At 39.1% G+C, this 19,533-nt stretch overlaps 1 protein-coding gene and 1 long non-coding RNA gene across 13 annotated transcripts in view; one reads left to right on the top strand and one right to left on the bottom strand.

Annotated features, from left to right (window-relative positions):
• The window catches only part of NF1 (neurofibromin 1), a 248,922-nt gene that overhangs the window by 7,743 nt on the left and 221,646 nt on the right, over nucleotides 1-19,533 (bottom strand). For 6 of the 12 annotated variants that reach the window (XM_045044229.1, XM_023243526.2, XM_023243527.2 and 3 more), the window contains 11 exons: nucleotides 18,596-18,722; nucleotides 16,880-17,011; nucleotides 15,758-15,893; nucleotides 14,129-14,286; nucleotides 11,518-11,640; nucleotides 10,997-11,127; nucleotides 10,709-10,809; nucleotides 9,277-9,419; nucleotides 8,835-8,881; nucleotides 7,408-7,624; nucleotides 5,960-6,058 (listed from right to left, as the gene is read on the bottom strand). In XM_045044229.1, coding sequence (XP_044900164.1) covers nucleotides 5,960-6,058; nucleotides 7,408-7,624; nucleotides 8,835-8,881; nucleotides 9,277-9,419; nucleotides 10,709-10,809; nucleotides 10,997-11,127; nucleotides 11,518-11,640; nucleotides 14,129-14,286; nucleotides 15,758-15,893; nucleotides 16,880-17,011; nucleotides 18,596-18,722 — 1,414 coding nt within the window. Of the gene's footprint in view, nucleotides 1-1,704; nucleotides 1,759-5,959; nucleotides 6,059-7,407; nucleotides 7,625-8,834; nucleotides 8,882-9,276; nucleotides 9,420-10,708; nucleotides 10,810-10,996; nucleotides 11,128-11,517; nucleotides 11,641-14,128; nucleotides 14,287-15,757; nucleotides 15,894-16,879; nucleotides 17,012-18,595; nucleotides 18,723-19,533 lie in introns of all 12 variants that reach the window. The other 6 variants (XM_023243530.2, XM_023243532.2, XM_023243533.2 and 3 more) reach the window with 4 other exon arrangements.
• Nucleotides 1,543-15,356, top strand: LOC111557735. The gene is made up of 2 exons (XR_002737966.2): nucleotides 1,543-1,791; nucleotides 14,943-15,356. It is a non-coding gene; the product is annotated as an uncharacterized LOC111557735 (long non-coding RNA).

The raw sequence follows: 19,533 nt of genomic DNA, 5'->3' as shown, positions 1-19,533 counted from the left end.
CACAGACATGCAGGACAGAAGAAGCTGGAAATTCTCTAGAGCAGTGTATTAATAAGCACTATGCTTCAATGAATTGTGGTGGTTCCAGATAAAGATGAAATCCTAAACAAAAGGTGTTATTGGCCAGACTTTAGGAAATCAAGAAGGAAAAATGATTACATGACATAATAGTTATTGAAGTTATAAATCTATCTCCTCTGCTCGAACATGAATTCCTTGAAGGCAGGTATCATGGTTTATATATTTTGACAGCTAGGGATAGGTCTAACCTAACATATAATAAAACACTCCATTTTTAAAATTCACCTATTTTTTTTTTTAAAGACCAAAATGTTTTCCCCAAACTGGAACCTATACTTTCATGAAATAATAAAAGGACTGAACCCCTTTTAGTTCTTGAGAAGCCAAAGAAAAATGGGTTAATTTGTGAGAGGTCACACAACAAAAAGACTAAGAAGTCAAGTCTCACACCAGCTGCACAGGAGCTCTGGTAGGTTACCTGACCCCGCGCTGCTTAGTTGATTACATACGTAATACGGCAAACCTGTCAGAAAAGTCTTAAGACATATATGAGAAGGCAAACACGTCAGAGGGCTCATTTATTACAGACAAGGAAGCAAACATGTCAGAAGACCCAGGTTTGAGTCTTGGTTGGATCAGAACCTAACTTTAGGTTTTAGTTCTTAATCTGTCAATTAAGGGTAAGAGTAGAATTGCCTATTTCCAAGGGCTGTTAGAAGAATCAGACAAGATAATCCATGTGAAGACTTCTTGCACACAGATAAGATAACCACTACAGAAATCAAGACGCTCTTGACACCTGAAATAAAAAAGACCACGTGACGTACTGAAAGGAGTATTAGAACAAATGCAGAGGACTTGAATTTTACACTGGAACGTGCATACTAGGATGTATACTTAGGACGATGGGATTAAGCACAAAACACAAACCTTAGAAGAAGAGGTAACAATAGCTTGTTCTTACGGTATAGTAAATACTTTCGTGGAGACATGTTAAGTCCGTGTTTGGAAATATTTGTACTTTAAGCTAGATATACAAACTTGTAACTCTAAGAATTAACAAAAATTTTTATGGACTTTTCCTCAATTGCCATTACTTCTTTTTGTATTAGGTCTAACCTTTTTGTGTAATAGTTATAGGAGAGTAAAAGAAGAGGAGACAGCTTTTATAAATTAAACATAAGTGCTTCACATTTTTTTCTTCTTAGCCCTTAGAACTAAGTACAGGCCGCATTCCTTTTTTTTAAATATGGGGATAGAGTACACGGGCAGCTTTAATTTGTAAGGAAATATTGGGATTGGGTTTATATTGGTATTGGGGGAAAACAAGTACTTCTAAGCCAGAAACTCTTCCTCAAACGACTTACCCTGCTCTCCCTATTAACTGTCCCTGGGGTGACCCTGCCTGCATCATGGGAACCTGACGGTCATGGGACCGCATGTTCAGTGCTGGGGGCGGCGCAGGGGAGGGCGGGTATAAGCAGCTCCTCACGGAGACAGACTGCACGGCCCCGCAGGCCCAATAAGCACCAGACCTTACAGCGGTGGTGTTACAAGTGACTCAGGTGCTAAGCCAAACTGTGCTTACAGGGATCGATCGGTGAGTGAAGTCTCATGCCACGTGCCCAGGACGAGCGCGGGGTAAGCGGTATTTCGTGCAAAGCTGACGGAAGGATAGAGTACCTTGATGAGGAAACAGCTGCATGAAAACTGCCGATTTAGAGCAAGGCAGAGAAGCTTCACAGACACGGAATGGAAGGAAAAACAAAAGTGAGTGATGGCCACAGGATTTTTTAAAAGGGTGAAATACGAGTAGGTATGGGATGATTATTATGTTCCCTGGTTTTCAAAAGAAATCAGTTTTGAATTATTGAACTCTGACCATTAATCGCCTAAATATTACACTCTGTAAACAAATGTTAGAACTTCTAATTTTACGGGTAGACATGTTTTTACCACCTCCGTTAGAATAATAATTTTAGTTTAAATCAAGAATTAAACTAAAAAATTAAATGAAAAATTAGAAATTACAGCAAGCAACTGCTCAGCTTAAATTATTTTTCTCCCTGAAATTCAGGATAATAATAACACAGAAAAAGAAGGGAAAAATAATCAAGAGAATGCCAAATAAAGGTCTGGGGATACCACATGCAGTTCCCTAAAACATTAAAATTGTTTCAGAGATTGTAAGTAGTCCCTAGAGAGAGGCCTTTAAGTTTCTTCTAAGAGGGAGACATTTTAAACCTGGTAAACACATCAGGAACGGTAGGGGCTCAGGGCTAAGTCTAAGTGTAGAGAAATGGTTTTGACACACTGTTACCGTGCATATAACTGTCAGGGCTACTGGCTAAAGAATGCTTGTAATTCCCAGTTGCTCCACCCAGAAGGTCTGCATTTCAGAAGGAAAGTGAGTAACTTACAGGTTTGGAAACAGTCCCAAAATAAAGTGGAAGGGGTGATTTAAAAACAAAACAAAAGAAAACAAAACAAAAAACCCACTCAACTGAACAGGCTTTTGTTCTAAAAAATTCATGCTCCAATACTAAGAGTAAAATAAGCTAATCAAAGGGGGGAAAGATCCTTTTTCTCGCAAAAACCATTTAAAATAGATCCCATGCTTGTTTGGGTTAAAAAATCAAGTAACACCTCACATTATCTGAGGTCACAAATAGGTTATAAAAGTTTTGTCACGACTGTTATGTGATTCTTCCAAACAAATGTCCCTTTGATCCATCAGAAAACAGTATAAAGTACAACATGGCAAGTCCCACAAAAGAGGTCAAATCAAAATAGTTATCTGTGTGCACTTTACCCCTCTTATTCTGAAATCCATTTGAGGGCAGGTATTAAGTCCTACTAGCTTCCCCGCTTCCTTAGGTCTAAAAGAGTTCCTTGCATGGATCTCTGTAGGACAAATATCTGGAGTTTTGGTTATTTTCCACAGAATACTGTAGTATTAATTTTGCACTTAAAAAGCAAAGAACCTGTGTACGTGTAGAATTTGCTGGAAGGAAGTAAAAAATTTAGCTCAAAATCCAATACTGAGTGAGATCCATAGGCAAAAACCGTGATGTCGCTGGTGACCAGGGTCTCTCTCAGCTTTACGTGTCCCAGAGTGCCTTAGGGTACACCTCCAAAACGGATGTTCAAATGTTTACTGAATTAAATTACAGTGTGAAAAATACTAGGAGACCTTGGCAGAGTATCAATTAAATTTTAATACACTGGAAGTGGATCTGCTTAATTTCTTTTTAATGAGTACTAATTCCATCTGGATTTTATTTCTGATACACTTGCTCTTTAATGTGCACAGAAGATGCCAGGAGATGCACTTGAAATGGTTATAAAGCATTCAGAACTATGGCTTTAAAAAGGCTTCTTTGCTCAGCATCTACAGGAGCCACTCATGGCTTGGCCTTAAGCAAGACAGGGTACTCCTCCCTCCCACCCCCGCCCCACCCCCTGCCTGCCCCAACATTTTTAAGTGGACGGACCTGATTTTCTAGCTCTAATCCTGGTTCTTCCATTCAAGTCCAACTCTACCACCCTGGACCTAATAGTGGATTAAAAAATCAATTTGGAATATTCTTATATACGAGAGAGTAAATTCCATGGATTCTCTTCAGGGTTCTCTTAGTGGCATTTGGGAAAATCTGAAGAGGCAAAGTTTTATGTCCATTTGGCTAAAAGGTCCACAGTTAATACAATTTTACATGCACTGAACTCCACTGATGGCTCCACCGATGCCAAATTCAATTTCAACTAGGGAGGGAGTCAGAAAACAGCCATTTACACATTTTAAAATATAGATTTATCAAATAATCCTCCTTGTGCTAAGGGGACAGACAAGTGAGCTAATGATAATTTGTCAAGAAGAATGCGTTTTCAGAGGCAATTACTTTGTGTAAGTAAATGACCACCCCTTCCTCAAAAGCTGGTGGTTGATGAATTACCGCCCAAAGTTTTTTTTATTTAAGTGAGGTTTAATGTTTCGGAGCGGGAGGGAGTTTACGAATCTCTTACCTAGCTGATTTGACAGCAGAGAAGGCTGGTTGATGACCAAAAAGAAAATACAGCCGAGGGGCTGACCCTGCTAAGGAACAAAGATGTAGACAGCAGTGCCTTGATCGACAAGGAAAGTTTGCAGTGAAGAAGAGCTGGGCTCTATGCAGATCAGCAACCGTGGCTTTTTGACATAGGGCAACAGAGGCTTCACCTGCTTACAGCTCAGGAGATTGGGTGCAGATTAATGTTGGGTAATTTGATGGCAAGCCACATTTGTGCTCCATTTCAGGGGGTGACATCGAGTTTCTTTAAATACTTACGCTTGGGACTTGGCTAATGGGAGTGGAGATAGGGAAACATTTTGCTTTTTATACAGCCAAACAGCAAAGTTGAAATGCTAGGCTGAGTTAGGAATCTGGGTAAGATTCATCACCTCTTTCAGCCCTTTGATATCAGCAAATCCCACTCCATAAAGAACAGAGGGGACAGGAATCTAAGATTACATGTAGCTAGAGATACAAAGCAGTATACCTAATTACAAATGAAGCATTAACTCTTACAGAGGTAATTCCATAAGAGCAAAAGACAAAAGTGCAGCAATTATATACATAGATAAACCAGGATCCCTTCACAGAGATGAGCCCACAATTGAAAGATAAAAATGGGTTTGTTTCATTGGAGAGTGACATCACTACTGAAAGGATAACCACCTTCTCCAAAAACATGCGGTAAATTAATCTGGTAAACCAAGGACACACGATTTGCAACTGAGAGCTAGGAATTGCTGAACACCACGATTTTACGTAGTTAATTCTATTGCTTTTAAAGCTTCAGTCTCCTTTGAGCATAGTGGCAGGTTTCCAGAGTGTGGCAGTCCATTCAAGCAGCCGTCTGAAGAACTACTGGGAGTGACACTCCTGGTTGAAAACCGTAACCAAAAAATTGCTTCTCAGCCTTTTGGCTAAGAGTACGTATAAAACTAACAAAAACCATACATACTATTTTCTGATTTTTATAAACAGTTCTAAATAAGAGGTTGCAGGGTAGGGCCATTTTTTTTTTTTTTTTAAACCAGTACAGGATATGAGCAATTAATCAACTAGCAGGGGAACCTGTACTGTTACCTTTATTCTCAATCTGATTACTTTACTGTCTCCATTAGTGGGCAAAGATGGGCAGAAATCTCCCTAACAATTAGTCCGGGTGTAAAAAACAAAAAAGAGTTAATACAAAAACAAATAATCATTTTGACAGGTTTAACACCACTTTAGTAGCCCAAGAGCCAAAAGTTTGATGGAAATAGACCAAACTTTAAAAAAACAAGAGGACAGTATAGACAGAGTCTACACATTTCTGATTGTCATTAACATTACAAACAACAAGGAACCCAGAAAACAGCCCTACAGAAGAAAAGGAGCGGTGGACTCAGGGTGAGGCAGGTGGAAGTAATGAGACAGCAGTAAATAGACACATAAATGAAAGAAAAAGGGAGATGAAGGGAAGGAAGAAAGGTGATGGATACATCACAGATATGGAAGACAATGTATGTGGTAGAGCACTAGCCTTGGTTCTGGAGAAGAACTGCGTGATAAAGCAATTACCTTCACTCTTCTAAACCTTAATTACCCCATCACCCTCAACCCTGGCGGGCCTAGAACTAAATTATCTCTGTAGTTCTCCTTAGCTCCAAAATGCTAAGATTTGGAGGGGATGGTGATGGTGATGGTGAGGGAAAGAATTCAGTGGCTGGAATATCTAGAGGAAAGTTTATTTTAAGTTTTTCCCTGGCTTTAATGGTTGGAACACTGATAATGGGTCAAGATCACAGGCATACCCTAGGGCAGTGCCTCTCACACTCCAGTGTATGTAAGGATCACCCAGGGTGTTTATTAAAGCAGACTGCTGGTGGGGCCCCACTCTTGGACTTTCTTACGTAGGAGGTCTGCAGTGGGACTGTAGCACCTGCATCCTAGCGAGCTCCCAAATGACACTGATGCTGGTCTAGGAATCACACTTGGAGAAACACTGTCCTCTGGAATAAGGGACACAGGGCAAAGGAACATGGTTATATGCGGAAGGGAAGTTGGCCAGATTTCTTTTATTTCTTGGAGGAAAAAAGAGATGCAGTAAGGTGACTGATAAAAAAAATGCTGGACCAAATGGTTTGTTTCCTCTGCTAACCAAAGCTTTGTTGTTGACCAGAGCTTAACAGATGGATACAGGTTATTTAATGAGACGGTTGATCATGCGAATTGGCTATTACACTTGCCGAGTTCTTCAGGCCTTCGAAATTATGCATGTTTAAATATTCAGGCAAAACTAGGATTATAAACTTGGGGGTTCTACTTATGTGTCTTGAACATCACAAAATAGGAGTAATACATTACTTGGCTTTTAAAAAGAAAATCCATGCTAACACCTAAAAAAGAACAGTGTATAGTACCTTTTCCTTATAGAATGAGCTGCTTCCTAAGTAGAATTTTCAGATAATGGAACTTTAAACGCAAGACCTTTTTAAAAATTTTTTTACCATTTCAGAAGGGTATCATTCTGAATAGCAAACATGACTACACAGAAGCTTTCCCTCACTACCCACTGTCATCATCATATACGGTGGCATCAGTTCTGCCCTGAGTAACACCTTTGATGTGGACCAGAGGTGTATGAAAACATTCACTGGGACACTGGATGAGCCCAGGAGTCGGTAAAGTTTGCCATCCCTGCCATCTTGTGTGCCTCAGCCCTGCTCAAGCTATTAGCTGTTCTTTCTCTGTGTACCCACTTCTTGGCTGCGTGTTTGCATTGGCGTATTTTTCCCATGTGGACCTAAGAGTGACTCCATGGTAAAGGAACACACTTATGAGCTTGAAGATGTTATTTTCTTGAGATGGCTTTTTTCTGGTTGCTAATTTATAGATTTTCAGGTTGGTCTCTGGATGGTTGAGTTGTTGCTGGCAACGGGGAGAGGGGGTACTACCGTACTTTGTGTATTTTTTCGATATGGTACGCTGTATCAGAGACATAGAAGCCCTTAGGGCAAGGCTAATATATCTAGGAAGGGAATTCTAATTCTCTTCACTTACAGGGTAAGGTAACAGAGGTTGCTCTTCCTGGCCAAATTCTAAAAAATTATCAACCTTAGAACACTATGTGAACACTAAACATTTCACTATCTTATGAATAACTGTTTGAAAGTAGAAAGCTTTATAGAATACCAAAATTCAAGTCAACTCTAAGGTAAAGAAGAAATGTAAGATGAACCTCATCATCAAAAGGAGCAAAATGTACTATAAATATACTATAACCTGATAACAAGGGAAGTCCTGATGTTGGTATATTAATAGTATTGCTCAAATTTATATAAAGATTACATTTACTAACCTGGGGAATGCTGGGAAGTTGCGAGTGAGGTCATGGAATTAGAAAGGTTAAGGTTAGCAGTGATACTAAGCTGGCTCTGCACTGCAGGAGGATAAGGAGAAGTGGGTGTCAGGAGGGACTCCTCACTGGTTTCTTCATCAATTCCAGGCAAATACGTGTCAATCAAGGCATCAAGAAACTTAACAATAAGCTCAGCATAGTCTGGGATTTGGGTTTGCTGTAATGGAAAATATAGGAAATTATTTTAGCTCCATTCTTTTTTTCTGTAAATCCCCTCTGAAGCCACAAAAGATTAACTCAATTTTTGTCTTGGGCTTAATGTACTGTTTTTCTTCTTTTGTATTCTGCAGCGCTAAAAGGGGGCGGGGAGAGGTTGGTGTAGTATTTCTAGACTACCATGGGACTCAATGTGGGGAATTTTATGTGGCTGACACCTACTGCTTCCGAATGAACCTGTAATTACTGAAAGCCATGCAGAAGCAAAGACGGCATTGATCCTGAGACGATAAAACCATCAGGAATGATGTCTAGTCAGTTTTCCAAAACAGAGAAAACGAACAGAGTATCATCATTCCAGCTGCCATTTACATATTCGACTAACTGAACACTGGGAAGGGCAGAGAATTGCGTGCAACTCCACACATTCCTGCACGATATACTTACTTCTAGGAACTCAGACCCATTTTAAAAATCACAACGTTGGCATATCAAAAGATATTCAGTAATAACTGAACAAAATAAAAATGAAATACTGAATTCATAAAACTAGGACACTGCACTAGGAACTGTGGGGGGGAAGAAAAAGAAGTCCTGCCTTCAAGGAATCTCAATCTAGAGGAACCAGTAACAGAATCATCGAAAACACATTTATGTAGCACTGTATCAACTAACGCCAATCAAAGAAAAAAATGAGTAGAAACAAATAAGGATATATTCAGGGAAGAATGAATCTAATCCAACAGGTTGGAAGGAAAAATGTTTTCAGGAGGTAATTTTTTTTTTCATTATGTAATTTTTTTAAGAACGGAGATTGAGTTGAAATATAACATTATATTACTTTTGGGTCACGAGGTAGATTTTAGCCACAGGTAATGCTCCTTTCTGATTACAAGATACTTAAGTGTATGCATTACGATCATCAAACACATGAGTGACCGAGAGCAGAAAACTTTGCAGAAGTTCATCACACCCTTCTGAAAAGTCAAGCCTAAGTGGAACTGAGTTGTTTTTTGGTAAAAACTAATATATAAACCTATTAAAGGTGCTGCCTCTTGGCAAGAGTCTATGGTGGAAAACATTTTAGAAAAATAATGTGTTTATTGTGAATCATCATTCTGGTTTTCAGAGTATTGTATGTTCTCAGAGCAGGTACACTAATATGAATAAAAACTTTCATTTTGTCAGTAGAGAAAAAAATATTTTCTTACCTTTGAAAAGGGTCCTGCAAACCGCCACAAGCCATTAAAACCAAAACCTGCAACAAATCAAATGTTACTCTTACAACAAGCATGATACTCTCTTAATCTTAACAGAAATTAAATAAGTTGTATAGTTGATGACATTTAAAACCTACACACATTTGAAACCTTTTTTTTTTTTTTTTTTTTTTTTTTTTTTTTTACAATGAATGTCAGGGTAGATTAAAACTCACTTAAACTCAGTATAAAACCATATTGCAATTTTAAAAAGTTGTAAACCACAACTTTGTATTGTATTGAACAACTGAACACGCGATGAAAAGAGTCAGAAAACGGCATATGGAGAGAGAAGTATGAACAAGCCGATCCCTTATAAAGAATTCTTTAGTCACGCATTCTGTAACAGCGCTCATTTTAGCAAGTTCATCAACCATCCTCCTGAGACATTTACTTTGCAGGTACGATGTCTGGTACTGTGGTGGAGATTCCTCATGGTACACCACACTCTGCACAATTCCATGAATTGGATTTAACAAATTTGGATCTTGGCACAATGACAACAGGGTGTTGATCTTAGAGTCCAACAAATTGTGTCTAAGAAAAAAACAAAAACAAAACACAGGAACATTTTAAAGGAAACTTACATGGTAATACACACTGGAAAAGATCATATATTCCCCAGAACAACGTGATAAAGATGAAGGGAGAGGGGTGTTTTTTTACTTTCTGGTGCTTTTCCAATTTTCTACAATAAACGTATGAATTTATTTTCGTGGTTTGTCCTTTTTAATCGTCAAGAAAAATATGGTAAAAACAACCAACTAGTACTGCCATGCAACCGTGTTTAATTATATATGGTGACTGTTTGCTCAAGACAAGGTTGGCTTCTCTCATTTGACATGTTTTAGGACCATTTCTTTCTGCTGACTGTTGATATGTACCCAGGGAGTTAAAACTAAATTTAATATCAGTCACTTTAGGAAAGCAAAATTAATTTGGAGGGGTGGAACATATGATCTATTCAAAATTAAGAGGAAATTAACTACGTCTAACCCGGCCACACTCCATTAATAGAAATAACCAAGAGCCAACTATATAAAATTCTGGCATTTTAAAATGAGATTAAACAAAAGTAAGGATACAATGATACTACACAGAAGGTCTAGATCAGGAAAAGAATATCCCATGTTTCTTTGGGTTATTTAGATTTGAATACTTTTTTTTTTTAATTTTTTTTTTAACGTTTATTGATTTTTGAGACAGAGAGAAACAGAGCATGAACAGGGGTGGCTCAGAGAGAGAGAGGGAGACACAGAATATGAAACAGGCTCCAGGCTCTGAGCTGTCAGCACAGAGCCCAATGCGGGGCTTGAACCCACGAACTGCGAGATCATGACCTGAGCCGAAGTCGGATGCTTAACCGACTGAGCCACCCAGGCGCCCCTAGATTTGAATACTTTGAGGCTAATATGATCTTTGCTCTTCAGAGAGAATAAAAGTCATCTCCTATATAGAAGGTTAATTTTGTTTTCACTCAGCTGTGGATAAACACACAAGCTCTACCAAAAAAGAAACCAAAACAGGTACATACAGCATCTAACAGTTTGCTGCTAAGTGAGGGAATGAACAATGCTCATCAGGATGAAGCCTTCAGAAAATCAACAAGATAAAAAAAAAAAAAAAAAAGTTTTCACTAGTAGGCCAAAACTAGTCTTGGCCCCTACTAAACCACTGTCTCTAAGCTGAAATCTCTATCACGCTGTCTCGTATCCCCCCCACTCCACAACCGGTGAACATTATTGGATGATACTTTGCCTGAGCTTTTATAAAACGCATGACTTCAAGATAGATACAAAAGTCAAACACAAACAAGAGATACTTACACGACTGGAAAAACCTTGGGGAAAACAACACTGGCTTCCGCTAAGTATTCATAAAGAATTCGCTGATCAAACTCATCCGTGGTATATTTTACCAGCGTAGCCTGCCAAAGTGCAAAAAAGTCAACAAAACACATTTTATTCTGTGGCTGAACTGTTATCTGTTCTGGTGAGAGGCAGAAGACCGTCTTCCTTTTCATGTTTTTAATATTTAAGGGCCTCCCCAAAATAGACTGCAATAAAAACTTGAGGGCAAAAAACCCACCCCCCACGAAAGGTCAAAAATTTTACCAGAACGGTCAGAAGAAGCGCTTGGATCTTTGGATCAGTAAGTACTTCTTCATCCAAGAGAACATTTGATTCAGACACCGAAACTTTACGCAAATGTGGGTGTTGTTGTGATGAGGAAATCCGCTGAGTTTCTGCAGTGAGATACGGATTAACACAATCAGCTGTATTAACCGAACATTCACACCAGATACCACTTCACCTAACATTTTACTGTTATTTCTATAATTCAATAGCTTTTTAGCAGGTACTTAAAACAGCAACATCAATATCTTACAGAATTAATATTCACCTACACAGAAGTTCTGGCCAGCTGTTTACAATGCTGTATATCATATATAGGATTACTTTTTATACAGGTTTCAGGAATACTTTCATTTTAAGGACTGTATAGCTTATCTTCTGAACAAGAGCAAACGCGTCTATATTTCATCCTAAAGAGTCTAAGAAATGGCTGGAAAGCAAATATGGCTCTCCCATCTTATTTTCAATGATCTAGATCAATTATTAACTCTGTTTCTCACCCATTTCATAATCAGTTTCTGCTACTCTCCTCATTTTGGGGGGTGTTGTGATCCCTGATTCCATTTCTTGCCTTTTAGGAGCCTTTGTGTCTGATATCAAGTGATCAAAACTTTTCCTTGTTCCTATAAACAAAAGTTACAGAATATGGCAGTTCATTAACCACAGTGTCTGTGAATAGGATTTATACTAAAAAGAAAATGTTTGGACATCAAGTGTTTAAGTTTTCATTTAAGGACCCAAAGAAAGCTCAAACACATCCCTGGGGGCAGAGTCTCGCTCCTTTAGTTTCCATCTTGTCAAGGAATTTTGGCCCCACGGCTTTCCATCTCAGGACCGGATGTACCTCATTGGTCCAAATTAAACTGAGATTACATTCACCACACTGGAGGTAACCAACTCTGCCAACAAGTACAATGTTTGGTGATGAGTATAGGGGTATGCACTGTTCAGCTGCAAAGATCAACTATGTCTGAACAGCCTTTTCTCAATTTAAGAAATTCTGCTCGTGGCAAGAATTAGTCATTAGCATGAAAATTTTCCACATGTGGGCAAGATCAAAGTTTGATTTTAACGCTTCAGTTTTGAAAACAACATTTGCATGCCTGAAAGTACTAAATAATAGATATACTGGGACATGCTTCAAAAGTGGCAAGTAGCACCGTCTCCACTTGGCTTTGAGTCTAAGTCACGTATCGCACTACATGAAATACCTTTCTCTTATTTCAAGTAATGAAGGTGAGGGGCGCCTGGGTGGCTCAGTCGGTTAAGCGCCCGACTTTGGCTCAGGTCACAATCTCGTGGTCTGTGGGTTCGAGCCCCACATCGGGCTCTGTGCCGACAGCTCAGAGCCTGGGGCCTGCTTCGGATTCTGTGTCTCCCTCTCTCTCTACCCCTCCCCTGCTTGCTCGCTCTCTCTCTCTCTCTCTCTCTCTCTCTCTCTCAAAACTAAATAAACATTAAAAAAAATTTTTTAAGTGGTGACAGTGGACTATTTAGACTTGCACCAAGTCTCGTCCGTTCTACTTCAGACATCACCACACACCTGACCCCTCTTGTCCATTCTCTCATTGCTCCTGCCTTAGTGTAGGTCCACACTGTCTCTTGTTTGGATGCTCTATCAATCCCTTATGTGGTCCCTTGCCAAACATCTCTGACTATTTCTCCACATCACAGCCAGAAAAACTTGCCTAAAAACAAACTTTGGTAACAACCCTTCCCTGCTTAAAGATCCCTGCTGGGTACAAAAGGCTAAATCTCTTAACGCAGCATATAAAGTCTCCCGCACGTCACTCCCCTCTCTTGAACACTCGCCTTCCTCACCCTGTATCTGTCAGGCAAGTGCACAGTAAATCTTCAAGACCCAAAAGTTCAAAAAGTTCAAAGTTACTTCCTCTCTGCAGTGTTTCCTAATTTCCCCAGATCCTCAGTTTCCCCTCAGCAAGACATGTTACTTAGTGGCACTTGGGGATGCTTTCGTAATCAGTGGATTATAAGCCTAGCTACCAAGCTATGAGCTCTTCAAGGCAGAGACCATAACTTTTTCATCTAGCACATGGGCTAACTGAATTCAATAGTACGTTTTCTCTAAAGTTAGTTTTGCACTTACAACTTCCTTAGCATGAAAATCCAGAATTACAAAACACGAAGTAACTAGGAAACTCCTAGAAGACTCTTTTGTGACAAAGTATAAACAGAAAGAAACTCAAACAAAAGGTAACAACCCTATGTGACTAGTGACAGTGATTAACCTTCACGGTTTCTATTTCTTTCATGGCTCACTAGCAGATTATTTATTTCACACTTCATTGTTTGTTCACTGTTTTCCTTATGAACAGAAACATTTTCCCAATACCCAAAGATATTTAAAAATATGCTTGTATGGATAACTGAGACCCACTGAGCCATTCATGGTCACTGAAATATGGATCCCAAGGTATTCTAGAAACAATTCCAACTTCAGACAAAGTTCCTCTGTGGTGGCATGAGGTCAGTGAGCTCTCTCATTATTTACTTTCAGTTTTTGTAAAGGGAGAGGGTTTCACAGAATTTTAGGTATACCTCTCTCATCGACAAATGCTGATGTAACTGAGCAATCTTCGTTTTCAAAAAGAATCATATAGTAATAAAAAATACAGTAATCAAAAAAATCTTACTTTGTTGTCTTTTTAAAGAAAAGGTGGCAAATAGCATTATTACAGCTTCATAGCATATTGATGTATTCTGCCCTCAGGCGATACTTTTGGGGAAATATATTGTTAAAGGCCCTGCATCTGAGTGCGGCCAGACTCCTCCTTTCTCGGGCTAATGTTTCCCCAACTCCCATTTCCCTGCTGCCCGGCCAAGGCAGAACAAAATGAGGATAAGCACAGTATTTCATCTAGGAATCAGAAAAAACTGGTTCAAGATCCTGTTCTCATTTGTCTGTTTAACTGATATGGCTTAACTGACTTATCTATCAAACTTTCTTGTAATTGGCATCAAAAACTTTGCTATATCAAAATGGGAAATTTTGATAATTTTGAACAGCTTTGAATAATCTTCCAAGAGTGAAAGTATCTGGCCGTTAAAAAAAAAAGTTTAACAAACTCTATGTAATTTAGATAAACTAACCCAGCAACTTCTTCGTGTTGGCCTGAGAAGGCTGCCCCATGTCCAAGCTCATGGACTTCCTGGCCCGGGGACTGGTCTGGCCCACGGCTGGATAGGTGGCTGCAAGGTACCCCTCAGAACCTTTGGGAGATGACCACGGCTGGTTCTCCTTTAGCGTCCTGAGAGATTTAAACAATTGAGAAGAATTAGGTAACATGGTGACAAAGACAACCACTGTTTGCCCCTCTCAATTGGCTGTCCTATTTCCCAATGCCAGAAATCACTTAATTTTAAAACTGCACTTTAAAAGGCTTTAGGGGGGACGCCTGGGTGGCTCAGTCGGTTAAGCGGCCGACTTCGGCTCAGGTCACGATCTCGCGGTCCGTGAGTTCGAGCCCCTCGTCGGGCTCTGTGCTGACAGCTCAGAGCCTGGAGCCTGTTTCCGATTCTGTGTCTCCCTCTCTCTCTGCCCCTCCCCTGTTAATGCTCTGTCTCTCCCTGTCTCAAAAATAAATGAAATGTTAAAAAAAAAAAAAAAATAAAAGGCTTTAGGGTACAAGCTCTTAGTGTATGTCCAAGAAATATTCTCTTTCTTCCTTTGTTTCTTGAATCTATTTGGGAAATTTTCTTAAAAATTAGCACTCTTCTCCTACTTTCTTGCCACGATGTCTTATACACAGTAGGGACTCACTGATGCTTGGCAGAACTGTACCACGTTGATTTTTTAATCAGGGGAAATCAAGTCCAAACAGGCAATTGTATTCTTGGTTTAAACCAAGAAAAGCAACTATACTTTGACAAAGGAACACAAGCAAACTCATTTTTTCCTTTTCAGGACCAAAAGGGCGTATGTCAGAGAAATATAATCCGAGAAATGATTGCAGAATAAGACTATCGAAAACCAAGTGTGCCTGGAAAACTTCTGCATACACTGCTGAAATCTCAGTGGGAAACTGGAAGACTTTTTAATCGAGACGTGGGATGGTGATAAATTGAATGATAGAAGCTCTACAGCTACACAATTATGTTCCTACATTCAACATGGTACCTAAAACTTAAAGATGTCTTTTAATTGAAAATATAGAAAGTCTCCAAAGTTTCATGTAATTTCTCCATGTTATAGTGAAAAATATACTACCCCAAACCACATACAACAGTGGGCATAATGTGATTATTCTACCAACCAAATCCACACCATAGAAAAATTTTAAGTAAGTTTAGCGTGATGGGAATAAATACAACAAATGTGTCGGCATGTGTATCTTTGCACAAATCTGTATAGCTTAGTTTTCTATCATTAAGAATGTGATGTTGCTTATATTTCATGTTGGTTTTTTCCTAGGCCCTTTCTTACAACTCGGTAATTTCAAAATCATCTCTTTTCATTACTCAACTGGTTTGTGCTTAACAGAGGCAAACTAATGTTAACATGAGCACAGTTAGATTAGAAGAAGAGAAACGTTCCTACTACTAATCCACATTAAACATGGTATGTGTGTAACAGGAGTTTTGATTTATATACTCTTCCTAGATATCTTTAGATTCCCCTATATATTACCTTCCTGATTATTCTTGCTGCCTGCCTCCACTGGCATGGAAAATTGAAACCTGATTATAATTATGTAATTATGGGAGAAGAAGTCTACTTACCTATAGCTGGGGTCGCCATGATGGATGGGATATGTATCCATAGGAACATTTTCCATTGAAATATCAGTAAGAAGAAGAGACTTTCTATGTTTTAGGCTACAGCGACTTCGAACCTCCTCAGACACTGTGAGTAAGGCTAAAAGGAAAAAGAAGGAAGATGAGAAAATTTAACAAATTTCAAGTGTGACTAAAAACAGGATACATTTCTTACAACCTCTTAGAGGGTAACAGCTGTCAGACAAGCAGAGAAAGAACCCTAGAGAGTGTGAAGTTTAAGGATATAAACCACTTAGGACAGACTTTCTTACCTTGAAAGTTTATGGTCTGTTTTGAAAGACTACATAAGTATGAAATATACTGAGATTTAATAAGTACCTTATATTTGTCAAGCGCTTTAATGTACTTTTGATCTCAACAAACACAGAAAGTGGGCAGGACAGGTACTATAAGGTCTATTTTTTACATAAGGAAAAATACTCTGAGATATTAGATGATTTGCCCAAGGTCAAATGATTCCAACAAAAAAGCTGCCACAAACTGCCGTCTCCTAAATTGGGAATCCGCACTTGCTACGTTCCAGAGCTGCATTACATGGGAGTGCTAAGTGTTGCCGAGTGGAGAAACACACACCGGGTAAGAACAAGTGGGAAGATTTAATGGGATGGTGGGGATGGACAGACATTCTGGCTAAAACAAATGGCATTAGGAACGCACTTTTAAGAGGCAGAAAGGCAATTCCAAGGGGGTGGCAAGTAGATGAGCTTAAAATAGCCCATCCATCTGGAGAGGTAATAAAAACTGGGACTTAGGAAACGCAGGGAAAAGCGACAGTCAGGAGAACTGCTGAAGGGCCCAAGGATGCTAGGCTGAGGCCTTCAGATGTTACGACAGAAAACAGGGAACCATGCGGTGTCTTGAACCAAAGATGACAAAGGGAATGCATTTCAGACTTTAATGCAAGTTCTTTTATAAGGAAAAATGTTTTGGCAAAACTTAAAATTTTAACCACCACCACAGGATTGGACTCTGAACTCTCTACCCCGCCAAGCAACCAGCTGAAGGACTGACAGATGTTTTTAGATAGATTCGTTAAGATTAATTTTGTTTGTTTCGTGCTTTTACCTGCCAAGTAAGCCACGCTCTGTGTGTTCACCTCAAATTTGTCACAGTTTCTATGTTTGTTGACCAGAGTCAGTAGTGTATGCAGAATTCTGACCGTTCTTGCAACAATGGCAGGTGAAGGATGCCTGTACCCTACAAAAAATAAAAACGAACAGGAAGTTAGTCCATTCTTTCAACAAGTATTCCTTGAGTTCTTACTCTCTTGACTAGCAACTCTACAGGGAAAGGAAATATAAGGGAAAACTCCTGCCTTCTGAGAACAGCTGTTTGGGAAGATAAACATACAAATGTGAACACTTAATTACAAAAAGATTAAGTACCATATATGTGTAGAAAAGAATACTGTTCCCGGGAACTCTAAGGTACCTCAGGGAGAGGAAAATTAGGAAAGACGGATGTGGTTTCAGATATTCCATTCCCTAAAGCAGTGCAGGAACTTTTCAAAAAACAAACAAACAAACAAACAAACAACTATGTATTGGGGATCACCTTACGATATCTTTTGAAAATAGGGTTCTATTGCTTAAATTTTTTTTTTCTTAAAGAAAAAACCCTAATGACGTAGGCTGCATATGCTCTCAGAACCCAAAGAACAGGGTTGATCAGAGAGTAAGCCTGGTCTCTGGACACCTTTTAAACATGAAAGCTACTCCATTTTACAGCAGGGGATGTGGACACTGAAAACACCTGGTATATTTTTAGAAATACAGAATAGGCAAGCACTTTATCAGCCTAGTGCAACCCTTCTTTTGAATTCCTGGAGTCAGTGTAATATCTTTTGAGCAATCCCTATTCACCTTAGTGATTGAAACTATTAATATTTTTGCAGAAATTTCATAAGGTGATGAAATCAAATGTTTACATTCACATTAGTGGGTGTATGTACATATGTCAGGCAAAAACTGGGGGAACCTCCATGATCCCTCCAGCCCAAGAATCATTTAAATTGATACAAAACTCTAATTATGACCAAAGCCAGTGCTGCTTAAGACCATTGGTTCATGCTAGTTCCTCATCCTAAGTCTCACTGCTCTTGCCTCTGACTCCTCACCATACGCCGCTCCTATTAATGGCATAGTCTCTGGCCATGGCCGTTCCATGTTAATAAACCAAAGCTAACACACAGTGAAGTCAGCAGTGGGGAGTGGAGCCAGGGCAGGCAGTGATTGGGTTGGCTCTAAGAATAGCTGAGACCACTGCTATAAGCAATACAAAAATTTGAAGCGGGGGGGGGGGGGGGGGAGCGGGGGGGAGTGTGGGGTACAAGAAAAGTGAGGTTCTGTGGTACGTAACAATGCAACTAATCAATACGTTAGAAACAAGTTGGGGAAAGTCTGTGATCAACTCTCTAAGCTGTCATTTTCTAACATAAGTTACTCAAGTTACATTTATTGATTTGCAGTCTGTCTTATTTCCAATAACCAAAAAGATACTTAGTATTGACTAATAATACAGCTATTAGAAAGTCCGGTATTTAGGGTTATTGTAGGAATCAACTCTTTTGCCTTTTAAAGGAAATCTGATAACTGACGTGGAAATTAGGCTCTATTAAAATACATATTGAACAAAACATGGCTCAGGAAGACAGATATATTTGCAGTTAAAGTAAGACAGATGAGCCAAATTATTTCAACTTATTTAAAATTATGAATTATTTTAGTTACTTCAGGCTTCCTGATATCGTTTCATAAAAACATTCTGACCCAAGGCCTCTACCTTTTAAGAGGTGTCCAACCAGCGCGAAGTTAAAGTTAGAGTTGAAATTGAGTCCAACAAAATGATCCATCTGCTTGCAGTGCCATTCCAGAGGGTTCCGGATTGCCATAAATACTTCCTCTGGACTCTATTAAAGATAATCAGAAGATGGTTGGTGGGGTTCACACAGGATCTTTCCTTAAAGGGTCACTTATTGGTTTTTGATTGTGTTCAACAGCTATGACAAGATAAGTAATCCTTTCCGGTTGAGAGAAATTATTTTCAGATGACTACAGAACACCATAGAACATTCAAGATACTACAAATAAGTTACTGTGAGACAATCAAGCATACATAAATAATAAGATGATAGAAGATGAAATAGTTTTGATTTATGATGCAAAACAATTGGTTATCAATTTACATTGTGACTTTTAAAAAATTAGAATTATTGTTGTTTTAAACAAGACCATCCATTGAATTGTAGCAGATGTAGTGTTTTGTGTACTATGACTGAAAATTCAAGACAACAAAAAGAGTTCCTATTTACTGAGTGCCCGCAGTATGCGACAATGTTAGATGCATTACTGTACTGAAACCTTAAAGCACTCCTATGCAGCCAACATTAGCTCCATTGTACAGAGTTATTGGCTCATTCTTTTACTTCTCAAGTACTTATTATGTGTTTCTGACGTGCCAGGCATGGCTCTAGGCTCTGCAAATAAATCCGTGAACAAAACAAAAACTACTCGCCTTGGTGGATTTTACATTCTAGTGTGGGAAAACAAGGAAACTGAAACTTAAAAATGCTACGCAACTTGCCCAACATAATTAGGGTTTAAGGTCACTGGGTAATGCCCCAGAATCTGCATTTTTAAAAAAAGCCCAGGGAGGGGTGCCTGGGTAGTTCAGTCAGTTAAGCTTCCGACTTCAGCTCGGGTAATGATCTCCTAGTTTGT

Source organism: Felis catus, chromosome E1 (assembly GCF_018350175.1).
Source record: "Felis catus isolate Fca126 chromosome E1, F.catus_Fca126_mat1.0, whole genome shotgun sequence".
In the NCBI taxonomy this organism is placed as follows: Eukaryota; Metazoa; Chordata; class Mammalia; order Carnivora; family Felidae; genus Felis; species Felis catus.
Note: the sequence above shows the minus strand (reverse complement) of the source record. Positions and strands in the feature narration are given on the sequence as shown.